At 39.8% G+C, this 17606-nt stretch overlaps 1 protein-coding gene across 1 annotated transcript in view; it reads right to left on the bottom strand.

Moving 5' to 3' along the window:
• Trim33 (tripartite motif containing 33) overlaps positions 1-17602 on the bottom strand; it is a gene marked incomplete at its 5' end in the record, with an annotated part of 118012 nt that extends 100410 nt beyond the window's left edge. The window contains one exon of the mRNA XM_004641726.2: positions 17305-17602. Coding sequence (XP_004641783.1) covers positions 17305-17602 — 298 coding nt within the window. The remainder of the gene's footprint in view (positions 1-17304) is intronic.
• Between the last annotated feature and the right edge of the window lie 4 nt (positions 17603-17606).

The following is a 17606-nucleotide window of genomic DNA, read 5'->3' as shown; positions in this document are numbered from 1 at the left end:
CAATAATATGGTGAATAATTCTGAATACCCTACCCTCATATCTGCTCTGCTACACATGAGAAACTAGTGGGTATCTTTTCGATGACATTCTTTTTTTAAAAAAGCACTTAATACATGAGAGTCTTTAAGCCATTTCCAATTGGCAGGAAAAAAAAACGAGATATGAAATTTGGGTATCAGCATTCCATTAACAAACTACAAATAAACAGGCCAAAAAATAGCATTATGCTTAAATGGGGAGGATTTCCAGGATATCTGTTCTGGTGTAGTTTGTTTTCTGAGATGGAAGCCTTGCAGCAATACCCAGGCTGGTCTAGAACTCACGAGTTCAGAGTTCCTCACCCTCAGTCTCTTGAGGAGCTTAGCCAGACTACAGATATATGCCACCAAGCCTGGTTCTGAGGATTTAATTAACTCACTGTATGTAGGAAATTTTCCTTGCTTGGCTAAGAAATAAACCAATCAAAAATTTATCTTGATTGTAGCCACACTGTCATTTTTTATCTTTAAAACATTATGTGGTAACACAGTCTGCTCTAAATTACATTTCTTTTTTTTTTTTTAATTTTATTTATTATTTGTGTGTGTGTGTGTGTGTGTGTGGCCAGCTCAGCCCACCAGGGGGTGGGGCGGGCTGGCATGTGGTGCTGGGGGATTGAACCGCGGTCCCTGTGCTTTGCTGAGCTTGTTCTAAGTAGGTGCTTTAGACCACTGAGCCATCTCACCAACCCAAAATTACATTTCTAATAAATAAATTTTGGCTGGCGAGATAGCTCAGCGGTCTAAGTGCCTGCCTGGCAAGGGCAAAGAACTGAGTTTGATCCCCAGTACTGCATGCTGGGCCAGCCCCTGAACTCTGAGCACACTGTGTTGCCCCAAAACCAGGCACAGTGGTGCACACCTGTAATTCCAACGCTGGGCAGGCTGAGACAGGAGGATCACTATGAGTCTGACCTGCATAGTGAGACTCTGTACCAAACAAATAAATAAAATTTTCAAATAAATAAATTAATTTTATTCCTAACTATTCCTTTCCTGTGAATTGGGAATATGATCAGTGCTTAGTCTGGTACTGTCAACACAGATTTACTCTTCTGACACAGCTTTAGTGTAAATGCTTAATAAGCACTGTTTGGCTTTCTCCTTCAGAACAAAGTAATGTACTTTTCACTGTCTTAAAAGCATGGTACTTGACATCCACTTTCCCCTCTCCTTTGAAACAACAGGTATACCTTGGTGATTTTTTTTTTTTTTTTAAATGTGGTACAAAGCAAGAGAAGTAGTTCAATGACACAAGACTTGCCTAGCATCTGCAAAGCCCTAATTTTGATACCCAGCACTAAAGGAAAAGACAAAAACTAGTAAGAACAAAAATGTAAAACATATAGTGGAAACAAAAGTGTTGAGGCGCAGGCATGGTGGTGCACACCTGTGATCCAAGCATTCTGAGCAGCTGAACAGGAGGGTCACAAGTTTAAGCACAGCCATGTGATAAATAACTTAGTGAGAAATTACTGCAAAATAAAAAATAAGAACAAGGGCTGGTAGGCAGCAACCTAGTGCGGCGGTCTCCGCGCCAGGTTCTGGAGCGCGAGGTCGCCGGTTCGCGCCCCCGTCCCAACTCTTTTCTTTCTATAGGGACCAGGGAGATGGCTCAGTAGAATAAGCGCTTCCCTGGCAAGCACAAGGGTCTGAGTTCAATCCCTGGTTCCGCAAAAAGAAAAAAAAAAAAAAAAAAAAGAACAAGGGCTGGAGAGGTAGCTCAGTGTGAAGGCCTTAGGTTCAAATCCCAGTAATAGGGCCAAGGATATAGCTTAGAGGCATAAGTGTTTGCTGGCAAGCACAAGGTCCTGAGTTTGATCCCCAGTATCACAAAATCAATCAATCAATCAATAATCCATCCATCTATCCCAGTAACGGGGGGAAAAAGAATTAGGGAAGAAAAATGTGTTAGTATCCCCAGAGAAAGAAGGTATTAAATCCATAAAATATAGAATCCTATGAAAACCCAATCTAAGCAATTACATTCTTAAAAATACACAATGTCTGTAATTGATGAAATACAATCAAACAAAAAGAGTAGAGATGCAGGGGTGGGGAGATGGCTCAGTAGAATATATGTTTGCCTGGGAAGCACAAGGGTCTGAATTCAATCCCCAGTTCCAAAAAAAAAAAAAAAAAAAAAAAAAAAAAAAAAAAACCACCAAAAAGATCAGAGATGCAGTCAAGCACATCGTTCAGAATGTCAACAAAACAAAAAGGGAAAACAAAAGATAAGAAAACATAAACCCAGGAAAACCAACATCCAAATATTAGTTCTAAAACAGTGAGGAGGTGATGAGAATGTTAACATTAGTTTATTTACTGTAAACAGAGATTATACAACCAGATGAAAAATCAAGATGAACTTTTAGAGATAAAATGAAAGAAAAAAAATCAACACTGAAGAGAAAAAAAATGTGAAAGGTTCCAGAAAGAAGTAAATAAAATGACCAATTGGGATTACACAAAGGACCAGCAACATTACTGGTAGCATCAATGCTGACTGTTTCAAGACACTGTTTCCAGGTGTCTTCAAGGTTCTGAGAAAACAAAAATTTTAACCTAGAATATCACACCCAATCAAACTATCCTTTACGTAGAAGAGCAGAATAAAGAAACTTCAAAAGTTACAAAGTTCACAAATTTTTTTCAGTAACTTCTTGCCTTACAGTATCATAATTATAACTCTTCACAAAAGTGACTTGAAGGATTATACCCTCTTTAGAAGATACATAAATAAATAATTTATCATTTAAAAAACAACTTTAGCCAGGCCAGAAATAGTGGTACATATCTATAATTTCAACACTCAAGAAGGTTAAGGCAGATGGATCACACATTCAAGCCCAGACTGGACAACTTAGTGAGACTGTCTCAAATAAAAAATAAAAAGAATTAAATGTATGGTTAAGGATGTAGCTCAGAGTAAAGGTGCTGGGCTCAATACCCAGTATGGTGATAGTGGTGGTGGTGGTGGTGGTGGTGGTGGTGGTGGTGGTGGTGGTGGTGGTGGTGACGAAAATCTGCCTCCTCATCATCTCAGCAAAACATGGTAGCTCATACCTGTAACAGAAGCTCGAGCAAAGTTCTAGACAATTTAGCAAGACCTCTCAGAATAAAAATAAAGCAAGGCATGGTAACACACAACTATAATCTCAGCTCTCTGCAAGGCTAAGGCAGAAGGACCATAAATTCAAACCCAGCCTGGAAAACTGGTGGAAGCCCTTGACAATAAATGAATGAGTGAATGAATGAATGAATGGGAAGGAGTTGTAACTCGACACACAGACCCAGTATTCAATCCCCAGGACTGAAAATTAATTAATTAAAAATAAAACAAATTGGGCTAGATGATAGCTTGGCAGTCTAAGCACCTGCCTGACAAATGCAAGGACCTGGGTTCAATCCCCAGTACCACATACTGTGCTGGCCCCCAAAACCAGGCGTGGTGGCGCATGCCTGTGATCCCAGCGCTGGTGAGGCTGAGAGGGGAGGATACTACAATTTCAAGCTGTGTAGTGAGAAATGAATAACTGATACCACAGAAATGAAGACATTCATCTGTCACTGCTTTAGTTCAGAGTAAGAAAATAATTTTGCTCATGATAAATCCTAAAACACACCAGAATACAAAGTCAATTCAACTACATTAATATCCACAAGTTCTAAAAAACAAGTTAAAAAATTAAGCTTCAGTAACTTTTGTGTTGTTGATGCCTGACAAATGCAAACTGAAGGAGGGTATGATGGTGCATGTCTCTAATCCCAACACTAAAGAGGCTGAGGCAGGAGTATTACTATGAATTCAGAAGACAACCTGGGCTATAAAGTGAGTTTCTGAACTGCATAGTGAAACCCTATCTCTGAAGGAAAAAAAAAAAAAAAAGCAAATGGAGTGGGGTGTAGTGGATGCCTGTAATCCAGTAGTTGAGAGGCCAAGGAAGGAGATCCCAGCAAGATCAGCCTGGACTTCACAGTGAAACCCCACCTCAAGAAAAAAAAAGAAAAGAAAAAGAAAGAAAAGAAAAAGAAAAACCTCTGAGGGGTATGCCCTCTCCATAAGGTCTCCCAGGATCTATATTTAGCCCTGGTGAATATATTCACAACCCAAACCCACAAAACACCTGAGGATATCACCTACTATAAACAGCATGCAAGTAGTAGTAAAGCACATGCATGCAGATACATCAACTAATAGTAAAATAAGACCTCGAGAACATTAGGTAAGGGAATTACAAATATGAATATAAAATCACTATACTTGAAACATTTAAAACTAAAACAGAAACTGCAAGATGAAGCAAAAACAGTAAAATGTAATTTGAGAAAACATTTATATTAAAAATAAAACTATAAGAATTTATAAGATGCCCAAGACCTTCATAGAAAAAAAAAAGGTAACAATTTATAAGATGTCCAAGACCTTTATAGAAAAAAAAAGTATTACCCAAAAACAGATGTTTGCTAAAGCAAATACAGGGAGGTATCATGTTTGGTAATTGGCAGATACCATATTACAAAGAAATTTTCTTCCAAAGTAGTGTATATATTCAATATCCTAACCAAAACATCAACAAGTTGTTCTTGGGTTTTTTGTTATTATTTTTTTTTGGGGGGGGGTAGTTTGATTTCTTAGTTTGGCAGCACTGAAGACTGAACACACTAACCCCCTTTTCATTTTTTGAGCCAGAATCCCAGGTTGGCTTTTAACTTTTGCTTGTTTTTCTACGTGCTTTTGTGTTTAGTTTTCTGAGTACAAAACCTATATCATCCTCAAATTCACAGTAAGCATCCTACCTCTGCCTTCCCAGTTCCGGGATTACAGGCATGAGCCATCACACTTTTTTGATCTTCCTGTTTTCAGTCTCTTAATCAGCAGGGATTACAGGTATATGCCACCATGCTGGGCTCACTAACAACATTTTTTTTTTTTTTTTTTTTTTTTTTTGGCGCAATGGGGGATTGAACTCAGGCCCTTGCGCTTGCCAGGGAAGCACTTACTCTACTGAGCCATCTCCCCGGGCCCCAACTAACAACTTTTTAAAAAGCAACTTTCACAAAATAATTCTGTGAAGTATAAAATTAAGATCATTCAAGATTATCTTAAATCAGTACTGTGTATATGTGGAATATGTGGAGGACAGTGAAATTATCTTAACGAATATCAAACATAAGCTTTGGAACAGGGAAAACTGATTATATAAAAATTTTAAGAAACAAAACATGAAAATACAACTCTATAAAGTAAGAGTCAAGTGTATCATTCATCTATTACTATGCAACAAAGTACTCCACAATTAGTGACTTACAACAAAAATTACTGCAAAAGCTTCCTTGACACAAAAATTTCAAAGGGCCTATATAGGCTGGCAGTTCTGGCTTGGTGCCTTTAACGAGGTTGCAGTCAAGCATCAGCAGGGATCCACCTCCAAAGTCACTCCTTTCCATGGCTGTTGGAGCTGGGTGTGAGGCAGAAAACAACAGTGCTTCTCCACACAGGCCACTAAACAGGACTGCTGGAGTGTCCTCACAAAATGGTAGTAGCTATTTTTACCAAGAACAAAAGTTCAAGAGCAAGGAAAAAGTTATATGCCTTTAAAGACCCAGTCTCAAAAGTTACTGTTAATTCAGTTGTATCCTCCCGGTACCTGAGAAACTGTGGACAGATGTCAACAAAGTGTGGGGCTATCAGGAGAAACAGAACAAGGGGCCACCTTGGAGGCTGGCTGCCACTCCAAACTATAAGCTCAGAATAAATTTTCAACTGACGTGACAAAAAAATAATGTACAGAATCTGTCAATTTTTATAAAACAAAAATGGAAGCAATCTAAAGAAAATAGAAAACACATGGACAAGTAATCCATGCAAGGAATGTAAATCACATATAATAAGCATTCAAAAAGTACTGCTGGCAGCGCCGCCCCCTGGTGGGCTGAGCTGGCCACACACACACAAATAAATAATTAAAAACACACACACACACACACACAAATAAATAATTAAAAAAAAAAAAAAAAAAGTACTGCTGGGAGCCAGAAGGTCACAAATTCAAGCATAGCTTGAGCAACTTAGAACTTAACAAGACCCTAACTTTAAAAAGGGTTGAGAACAGAGGGTTGAGAACCCAGCTCAGAGTGAAGATGCTGGGTTTAGTCCCCAGAAGCACTCTTGCCAGGCAGCTGCTTATGCCACTGAGCTATCTCCCTGGCCCAGTTGTTGCTTTGAGACAAGGTCTCACCATGCACTTTAGACTGAACCCACTATGGAGCCCAGACTAGCCTTGAACTCATGATCCTCCTGCCTCAGCCTCCCAAATGCTGGAATTACAGGCGTACACCATCACACCTGGTTGTTTTGCTTTCAGGGTGCTGAAACAAGATTTCACTTAAATTGTCCAAGCTGGCCTCAAACTTGTGGGCTCGGAGAGTTTCCTGCCTCCGTTTCTCAAACAGCTGAGACTACAGGTGTGCACCACCAAGCCCATATCATTTGCTATGTTTTGATTTTGTTTTCCTTTGAAGAATACTTTTTTAAAAATCTGGCCTCAAACATGGCCAGATTAAAACTTAAAGAGTACATGTCAACAGCCTTTTGAAATATGTAGCTATGTCACCAAATAACATTTATTATCTGCTATAACACAAAAGCTTAAAAAGTATATTTTCCCACATTTTTATTAGTACATATTAGTTATACAGATTGACAGGATTCATTCAAGTAGATACGTATGTGCTCGTTTTTTCCCTGTGATTCCCCTCCTCCAACCCTCCAGTTTTATACATTTTCTGGGGCAAAAAGTGTATTTCTTCAGTATCAGTTGAAATGTGGAATCTTAAAGTTTTACTATTCTTTTACATTAAAATCTAATTATTAGGCTATCTTGCACTCTCAATCTTTTTCCATGTGTGATTTCATAACATTGTAAACCAGTTTTGTAAGTTCAGTAAGAGACATAGATCCCAAGTGGTAATATGTATTTCATTACACACTATCCAAAGAAACCCTTCTAAAACAAAAACACATTCATTACTATCATTATCAGTCACATCAGAATTTACTGAAAACCTGTCTAGCACATAGCAACAGCAGATACAAATCTTCTAAGAGTCTAATTTTTATTTAAAAGCTCAATTTTTACAGTTACCAATATACAATGTCAGTTATTTCCTGGAAGTAACAAACTCAATACATTCATTTTTGAAAAAATGGCTGCCAAATCCCCAAGACTAAAAATCATAGTCTGGTAATCATTCTTTCAAATAAGTTATTTAAATGGGGGGGGGGAACCTATCTTAACTCATGCTAGCCATTTTATCCATTATTGCCTTTTCACCATTAACACAGATATCAGTACAGTAAATAAGGTGAATAATTAACTAGTATCATTACTAAAAACTGTTTTAGCCCTGCAAATCCAAACAAGAGACCACCACACCCACATTCTATGGACCCACACTTCAAGAATCATGGCTTCTTGGGAGTGTGTTGGTTCCCAGCTACAACTTCAGCACTCTGGGACGCTAAGCTTACAGGACTGCAAATTCAGATCCAGGTAGTCAATTCAGTAAAATGGGGTGGGGGTAGAGTGGGGGTTGCAAGGGCTGGGAAAGTGGCTTAGTGACAGACCCCAAGTTCAATCCCCAGTGTCGTAAAAAAGAATCATTGCTTAGCTGGGCACTGAGCTACTTACTTCTACAGTCCCAGTTACTTTAGGAGCTAAGGCAGAGTGACTGATTGAACACAGTGTAATACAACCAGTCTGGGCAACATTCAAGATGCCATTATCAGGGGCCGGGGAGATAGCTCAGTAGAATAAGCGCTTGCCTGGCAAGTGCAAGGGCCTGAGTTCAATCCCCAGTTTGGGGGGGGGGGGTGAATGCCACTATGAAAACAAAACAGAATTATTGCTGGTCTTTAAATTCTCTCATTTAGGATCCACTGAGAAGAGTATATATGAAGAAATAAAAAGCAATTAAGATTTCCCAGGCCAGCCAGATAGCTCAGGGGGTTAAAGCGCCTGCTTAAGAGCCAGGGTTCAATCCCCTGACTGTGTGCCAGCCCCACCCTCAGGGCATGCTGAGACAGCAATTGAGACTGGGCACGAAGACATGTGCCTATAATCCCAGCACTTGGGAGGCTGAAATCAAGAGGATCGCTATAGTCCAACCTATGTAGTGAGACCCTGTACTAAATTATTAAAAAAAAAAAAAAAAAAAAAAATCCCTAACTAGAATCTTTATGTAGATACTAGATATTAAGATTTCAGATTTACAACATTAGTTAACTAATCTACAACTTTCTGGTAGTTAGAGAGGTTTGTAACTCCAACTACTTTAACAGGAGCAAAAGTTAGAAAACACTAGAAAAAATAATTTAACCTGCTTCTTTCAATATGAAATGGAGGTAATGCCAAAGGCAATGGTAAACAACTGGAAAATACTATAGTACTGCAATTCATTGGGGGCTTAACATTGAGTAGTATTACCTCAACCTTCACAATATTATGTACCAGGTATAATTACCTCCAAACTTCCAATTTGGAGGTTATAGGCAACTTATCCATGGTCACACAAGTAGTAAATGGTAAAATTCTGAAATGATTTTATGAGGAGAGGGCAAAGAGAAAAGCTGGAAAACAGAACAGAGACAAAGCCACACATTTATACACACAATATGGGCAAGGCAATGATCCTAAGAAACATAAGCAGGTTTTTGAAACTAGCAGTCAACTGGTAGGATTCTCATTCAAGCAACTGCACTGAAGATAGCAATGTTTAATAGAAAGGTCACACTTGGAATGCCTGTCATTCTGGTCTTCTAAATACGTACTTCTTGTCATGACATACCAATTATTACCATACTGTCTCACAAGTTTTTTGTTTTTAAATGGGTAATAAATGAAAAAAAGACACAAGAAAAAGAAAAAAAATGTCACAGGACTGTCCTGCTACAATGCTGTATATGGTTAGATTTCTAAATTTCTGTGTAAAAAAATATTTGTTTATTCATATTCTTTAAATATTTTTCATTTTTAAAACTTTTATCTCCATATTCTGTAGGGACTTAATGTTTAACATATCAATACTTGATGGAAAATACCTGTTCCATGTTATGCCTAAGATGTTTGCTATTCGGACAGATAGTAAAGTTAAACCCAACTACATATGTTGTAGGGTAATTATAATATTCTCTTCTGGAGGGTTAACAAACTAAGTTTGCAGACCAAAAATCAGAGAAATAGAAGGGCTGCAAGGACAGCCAACATTTTGACCATAGCCTTTCAAGGTCAATGAAGACTCAGGACATAGGAAAACCTATATGTAACATCAGGTAACTCAACTGTGTCCCAAATTTTCTGATCAAGGAGATTATGGGGCCACAGAGCAATGTGATCGATGATGTAGAGTGTGCCTAAGGAGAGTAACCTGGAGAGAAAACTTTCTCTCAGACTTTCACAGAGAGCAAATTGGTCAAGCAATGGCCATGACTCATCCACATGGCTGACACTGACAAAGGATCTGCAACCTGCAGTACAGGGTTACAGGATAAATCCTGAGGGTACTTGACTGACCTTATCAGATACAAAAGTTACATTTCTTGTTTTATAGGTCTTGCTTTATCTTGGTCTTAACCATCCAGCAGAAAAGTATAAAAACAAGGTATATAAAGTAAAGCCATATTAATATGCTGAGCTGTGAAAGACTCAAGTCCACAACTTCTGTGGATAACCCATTACTATTGTGGACTGCTGGACTGTTGGATTGTTTTGCTGAATTCACACACCTATTGTATTTAGATGCCAATGGAATACCCATTTCTGACAGGACTAAACCAAAAAAGGGGATACAAAGGAAGGATCATTTTGTATCTGTAGATGCAGAATAGTTAGGATAGATATAATAATATAATAATAGGACAGCTACTTTCGCTTAATTCAATGAGAAGAAAGATTTGTACTAATAGTGTTTGGACAGGATATCCTGCCTTCATCTTGTACTATGGATAACCACTAAGATGATAACAATGTACAATGTATTAATTATTGAAACTGTCCTATTAATCAGCTGTGAAACTATCTTACTATTTGTTTCTCAATAAAATAAAAAAAATAAATTAAATTTTAAAAAATGATTTTAAGTAGCCTGGCTCTGTGTACAACTATATTGTAGAAAGTGTTTTGGCTTTGGAGTGTGTGTGTGTGTGTGTGTGTGTGTGTGTGTATAACTAGAAACTGAACCTAGGGCATGCTAAACAAGTGTTCTTCCACTAAGATGTGCCTCTAGGAGCACAAACACTGGGTCCAGCGTCTTCATTCCTTACTTTTCTACTGTAAATTTGTATTTTGGTATAATAGTAGCCACCTGTGCATCTCAGTACCTTTAGGGATACTGAAAGTAATCTATGTGCTTACCCACTTGGTATGATAAACAGCAAGGTGTGTATACCTATGCAAAAGTAACAAAAAGAATTTTTAACTATGTTATGTTTCATCTAACTGGTTTCCCATATATTTACCCAAGCATCACAGAGGATCCAATAGACCACACCACTCTTTTTGTTAAAAAAAGAAGTTTCCTTTTCGATTTTTCTGGTATAAATAGCAAATTCAGTACAATGGCACATGAAAAACCAGACTCGCAAGTTTTGGAGGAGATCAAAAGGGAATCATAAGATTACTCATGCATGGATGAAGACAATCCATCATGGTAAAATACATGCTTTAACAGAAGAGTATGTGGGTGGACAGTGATGACGACGATGACAATTCTGGCGCTGGCCATGTGAGCCAAATTTCCTGAGACAGTGATATGGAGCAAGAATCAACCAACATAGGCAGAGGCCATGCAGACCTCTTTGATTCAGATAACGAAAAAACCAGCAATGTGAATAAATATTTGACGAGTTGAAGCGATACAAAATGATCATGTGCCAAATAGAATGACCCAATGTTAGAACTAAGTCCAAAAACATAATGAAGAGCTTAGCAGGGGTGAAACATACTGGACAGAATGCCAGCACTATGTTGGAAATAGTAATAGACAAAATGCTGTGAAATAAACAAAGGCTGAAATGGAAATAAAAAGGTTCTGTATGCACCAACAGCCATATTTTTAAAATGTATTTATTTTGACAACTCACTAACTGAACTGAAAGCATTCACAAGTCTGCTGCACTCAGCAGGGCTTTCTCATAGTGATCCCAGGAATGTAAAAGACTTATGGAAAAGTGATGGGTGAATATATAATAAAAATTTGTACCCTTATAGATACCCTTATTATGCTTTATTTTTATCCTGGAACTCAGTTATCAGGTCCTTATTTACATAATAAACCAAATAATGTTTTGAACAGACTTGTTGCTTCTGTCTCCCAAACTAATCAAAATGATATTTGATAATTGGTTTACCAATTTCCAATTGTTTCCTTTGCTAATAAAGCACAAGTTCACCAGTGCAGGAACAAAGCAGAAAATCCAGATGAAATGTTGCAATTTTGAAACAGCGCTGTTATAGTACAATCTTTCAATTTCATAAAGATACACTGGCCTTTTATATGGCCACTAAAAACAAACTGGTACTACTAATATAAACATTATACCCTGATGGAAATATTGATAGAGAAACCTTGACAAAACAAAAGCCTGAGATGAAAACTTTCCGCATCACAACCAAAAGTGGAATAGATGCTGTTGATGAGTTATGCAGCAACTATGATGTCACTTGAAATACAAAGCATTAGCCAATGGTTGTGTTTTACTCAATCCTAAATGTGTGGCATAGTTTGATAATTATAAAGAAAATAACAAGTGAAAAATACCATGGAAAACTGTTCTTAAAAGACTGGGACTGGAACAGGACCTCCTAAGAGATCATTTATAGCAGAGAAAAAACAATGTTTCTGTCCAGGGGGGTAGGCAAAAAAATTGTGAAGCACTTTGGTGAGCTAACAAGTGAATAGGGAACTATAGCTGCACAAAGACCTACTATAACCATAGGAAAACAAACATATGTACTATCAGTGTAAACAGAATCACTTTTATGTTAATTCTTCCCTCACTCTCCACAAACTATATGGAGAATTAACATATTCATAGTGCTTTCAGATGTATCTTACTATAAACAACTCTTTAGAAGTTCTTTGAGTTTGTTCAGATATATTGTGTTTTTCCTGTGTTTATTAATTTACAATATAAATTTGTATTTACTTTAAGCTATTCTGACTGAACTCCAAAAAGAAAGCTCTGACTTTTTAAAAATCACAACAGCATTTAAAAAATTTCACTGTTGAGAGTCAACAAATACATACTTGTTTCTTATGTCTCAAGTACACCAGGAGTAAACAAGGTTAGACTTTCTCCTTAAACTATTTAAATTCAACTTCCTTACAGTATAGTATCACCTGGACCAAAAGCGCTTACTGAGTTCACTGAGTTCAAGGCCAGCAGAGTGAGACCCTGTCTCAAAAAACAAACTAACAAACAAAAAAGAAGCAGCTCTCCAGGTGATCCTCAGCCATTTACTGAACATACATTCTCCAACATTCTAGTAGAAAATAAGAGATAACTAAGTAAAACAAAGATAAACATTTTGAAAGCCAGGCATGGTGGCTGTAATCCTAGCACTCTGGAGGCTGAGGCAGGAGGATCACAGTTAAGGTCAGTCTACAAAGCATGACCATTTCAAAAAACATGCTTCAAAGCCAGCCTACTCAGTGAGACCCTGCCTGTCTCAATAAAACCCAAAAGTAAATATTTTAGATTTCAGGTGTGCTGTAAGAGTGACCTGGAGGAGTACTTTAAAATCAGTAATCAAAAAACCTTTCTGTGGAAATATATGAAGTGTCCCTTTATTCAACCATGGTTCTCAAACTTTCAGGGTACATCAGACCACCTACAGGATTTGTTAAAATAACTGCTGATCACAAAGGCTGGAATGGAGCCAAGCATTTGCATTCCTAACAAGGTACCAGATAATAATTGTGTCAACACTAATCTAAGAACTATACTTTTTGAACCATAAATCTAGAGAATAACAATAGCTGGGCATGGTAGAGCATGCTCATAATCCCATCACTTGGGATGCTGAAGCAGGAGGATCATTGAGTGTTTGAAGCCATCCTGGACTACACAGTGGGTTCATTCAAAGCTAGCTTGAGCTATACAGGGAGACCCTGTCTCAATAAAGAGAGCGAGAGAGGGAGAGAGGGAGAGAGGAAGAGGGGGTGAGGGGGCAAGTGGGCAAGGGGGTGATGGAGGGAGGGAGAGAGTGATTGAGGGGGTGAGAGGTAAGGGGGCAAGGGAGAGAGGGAGAGAGGGAGAGAAGGATAGGGGAGATGGGGAGAGGGAGGGGGAGAGAGAGAAGAGCGAGCAAGAGTGTGTGGTTTAAGTTTATAAAAGCAGAGAAAATTTTTAAAAGCCAGTTAGGAGAGAAAAGGTACTAATCTTTTCTTCAGAATCAACTGAGGAATATGATGAATTAAGCTACAAGTTATGGTTTGCCCAATGAAAAAAGATAAAATTACAGTTGTTCAATAATACCATGCATTTCTGGAGCATTTAAACTATAAAACATTTTCATAGTCAGCACTTAATTTGACTGCAATATAAATGAATAATTATTAGTTACATTATAAAGAAACTGAGGAAAGTCAAGCATAGCTGTGTATGACTAAATCCGAGCACTCTGGGGAGGTTAAGGCAGGAGGATGGGAAATTTGAGCCCTGCTTAGTGACTTGACAAGACCCTGTGTCAAAATATAAAATAAAAGTCTGGAGATGTGGCTCAGTGCAAGGAGTCTCACTGCCACATACATACAAAAAATAAAACAAACTGAATGGCAAAACTATGTCCCTGACAACCAATGTGCTTTCCAGCATAGCTCTTGTACCCTCCACCCTGTGCTGGTGAATGAATGAAGGCTGGGGCATATGCTAGCTACATGCTCCACCACTAAGCTACACCTCCAGCTCTTTTATTTTGAGACAAGGTGTCACTATGCCACCCTGTCCAGTTCTATTGGTCTCATTTTTCTATAAACAAAGCAAAGAGTACATATAGGAGCTACAGCCAAATTAGTTCCTAGATTCCCTACCTAAAAATATAGTATGTTTTCCACTCAGATTTGCTTTTATGTTTAGAAAGCAATATTGACAGTATTTATTCTATTCCACTTACTCATTCTACTTCAAAAACAAAAGAGAATTGAAAAGGAATTTACAGGTTATTTTTCTCTGCTACATATATTTTTTTATAAAGTTTATTTAGTGAGTGTGTGTGTGTGTGTGTGTAATTTGTGCTACTTCCTGCTTTGTCATTGACTATGATCAATCTTTTTTTTTTAATTTTGTGTGTGTGTGTGTGTGTGTGTGTGTGTGGCCAGCTCAGCCCACCAGGGGGCGGGGCTGGCTGGCGTGTGGTGCTGGGGAATTGAACCGCGGTCCCTGTGCTTTAGCTAAGCTTGTTCTAAGTAGGTGCTTTAGACCACTGAACCATCTCACCAGCCCCTGCTACATATATTTTTGAAAGGCAATTTTATAGCCTCAATCTCTCAGTCACATCAAATACTGTCTGCATCCTGTTCCCTCTAAATCTCTTAAACCAGGTTTTCACAAAAACACTGAATCTTCTGTGTCTTACTACGCATAGGGTGCCATAAATAGTTATACTGAATAGATCCATTATCATTAAATATCTTCTCCACCAATCAAGACATCTTCCCCCCATACTGGGGACTGAACCCTGAGACTTGACACTGAGCTATAGGCCAGTTCCCCTCCCCATTTCTTTCTTTCTTTCTTTCTTTCTTTCTTTCTTTCTTTTTTTTTGGCAGAACCGGGGATTGAACTCAGGCCCTTGCGCTTCTTCTTCTGAGCTATCTCCCTGCCCTCCACCCCATTTATTTGTTTATTTAATTTTTGAGACAGGGTCTCACTAAATTGCCCAGGCTGGGCTGGAATTTTGCAAGCCTCTTTCCTGAACTTCTTAGGATGCTGGGATTACCAGCATGTTCCACCACTCCCACAAGAAAACTTGTTCTTAACATCCTACCTGTATATTCCAATAATACATTAAAAGCAAAACAGCCAGAATTAAAACCACTGTGCCCTCTCTTGAGTACACATACTTGCTTTTGTACTCCTATACCTAATTTTTGCTGTTGTTGTTTCTGCATTGGAGAATCACACTCAGGGCCTCACACATGCTAGGCAAGTAACTACTCTACTGAGCTACATCCCTAACCTTGTTGCAGAACTCATGTTCATTAACAGAGCTACCATTCACCAAACAAGAAGATTGAAATATATCTAACATATGTATCTCCTCACACCAATTTCAACACCACCCTCCCAAGTTCCTTGCAGAAATTCAAGACTCTATATTCTGCTACTTACCATCAGATACTGATAACAACCTGCCATTTCATTAGTAACTATCATTAACAGTCACCACCCATTTTCTCTCACTTCATTCTCTCAATAACTCTATAAAATACTTTTGTCCATACTTCACAAATATGAAAATTGAGGCTAAGAATAGTTAAATTGTCCAAGTTATAAGTGAAAGGGAGCAGAGACAACCAAACTCAATGTTTCACAAAGCCCTTGTCATTCCCCATACTGAAGCACTTCCTCTGTAACACCTGCTATGAATCCTTTACTACCCATCCCAAATGATAATTTCTCACCTCGATTATTGCCAAGATGCTCCTTCATTCCTCAAATGCTCATTTTGGATCACAATCTGATCCTTTTACCTTCCTTATACAAAAGATTTTCCTGAAGGCCCATTAGTTCACAAGTTACACTCCACAAAATAAATCCCAATCCTTTAGTACAGATCCACAATCCCCTCCCTATAGTTCTAAAACTCAAAAGCTTTGGTATTTCAGTTAAGTCTGCAACGAAACCCACCTGAGCTGCAGGAGGCTATTAATCGTCTATTATCCCACTGTGACATTCATGTGTTTCAGTGCACAATTAATGTGTTCGATGCGATGTAAACCCAGACCCCACTAGAGTACTATGTGACACCTTACTAAAAAAAAAGCAGAAAATTCAAGACTCTGTATATTCTGAAATCCAAAACACATCTAGACCCAAGGGTTTCAGAACACTCTAATTTATTATTTCTTCAATCTATCAAACCAATGTAACTTCCACCAATCACTTTACATATCCTCTAGTTGCAGAGATACAGAAGATGCCCTATAGACTCATTTTTTTTTTTTTTTTTAATCTTTTTGAGACAGGGTCCCGGTATGCAATTCAGGCTAGCCTTGAGTTCACTTCATAGCCCAGGATGGTCTCAAACTTGCAGAGATCCTCCTGCCTCAGCCTCAATATGGGGATTACGAGTGTGCGCCACCAAGATGGTTTACACTGTATCCTGAATGCCCTCCAAACCAGTTAAGTACTCACGCTTCAACAAACTGTTCCAGGATTTTCCTCATGTGAAGTTTCCTTGACCTTCCCTCCATTAAACCTCAATCATTATATGGAGTACCTACCCAACTACTGTATATTAGCTATCTGTTAGACCGTGAATAAGATCCTCCTTATCGGGTACAATGTTGTATTACACTACGGGCTCATTAACGTCTAACAAACCAAACAAAACATGCCCAGGTCTCCCTAACTTCCATTCTCCTTCATCCTCAAATCTTACAATTTTCCCTAAGCAGCTAGGCCCCTCACGGTCATGATCACTTCCCTAGTTCCTCCTTCCCAAATGTCATCTTAAAATTATTTTGTAACAAGCGCCTTCTTTTGGTCTCAAGCTCTCCAATGTCTGTTACCTACCTCCATCTAATCCGTAGTCTCCTGTCTCACAGCCAAGAATAGGCCAATCTCCCTGCCTCCAGAGCCCGTATCTCTCACTCTCTCAACAAGCCCTCTCCTGGTCCAGGTCCTCCACCCCATACTTCTCCAAACGGGTCTCCCAGACCCTTCCTCCTCTCCAGGCCGGGGTTCCCCGGCTCCAAAACCAGCGCTAGGCCATACCCGTACCCAAGAGCTCCCCGCAGCCAGCGTCCCCTCCCCCAGCCCTCGCGGCCGGTACCCCTCCTTCCACCCCGCAGTTCCACCCGCGCGGTCCACTTTCTTCCCGACTGCCCCAGAGGCCGTGTCTGGCGCCTTGCGTGGCCCTGGAGACCGCGCCAGTGCAAGCAGCGCAGGACCCCGGCACCTTGGTCTCCCGGTCCTCCCGGGGTAGGCACCCGCCCAACACACCAGCGGCCCAAACGTCGGGCAGGCCGGCGGCTCACCTTGGTGGACGTCGCCGTTGCTGCTCCCCGGGATAGGCAGGCTGAGCTGGCGCTCGGGCTCCGGGAGGCAGCGCAGGCAGAAGGAGTGAAGGCAGGGCAGCAGCTTGGGCTCCGCCTCGCGCCGGCTCTGCAAGCTCTGCTGACACACGGCGCAGGTGTCCAGGAGCGAGGCTGGCGGCCCCAGGGGCGGCCCCGACGAGGGACCCGGAGCGGGAGCGGACGCCGGGGCTGGCGCGGGCGTCGAAACCAGCCCCCCGGGAGCCCCGGGCCCTACCGAGGCCGCCGGGGCTGAAGCGGCCGGC

This window comes from Octodon degus, unplaced genomic scaffold (genome assembly GCF_000260255.1).
Source record: "Octodon degus isolate 3935 unplaced genomic scaffold, OctDeg1.0 scaffold00140, whole genome shotgun sequence".
Lineage (NCBI taxonomy): Eukaryota > Metazoa > Chordata > Mammalia > Rodentia > Octodontidae > Octodon > Octodon degus.
Note: the sequence above shows the minus strand (reverse complement) of the source record. Positions and strands in the feature narration are given on the sequence as shown.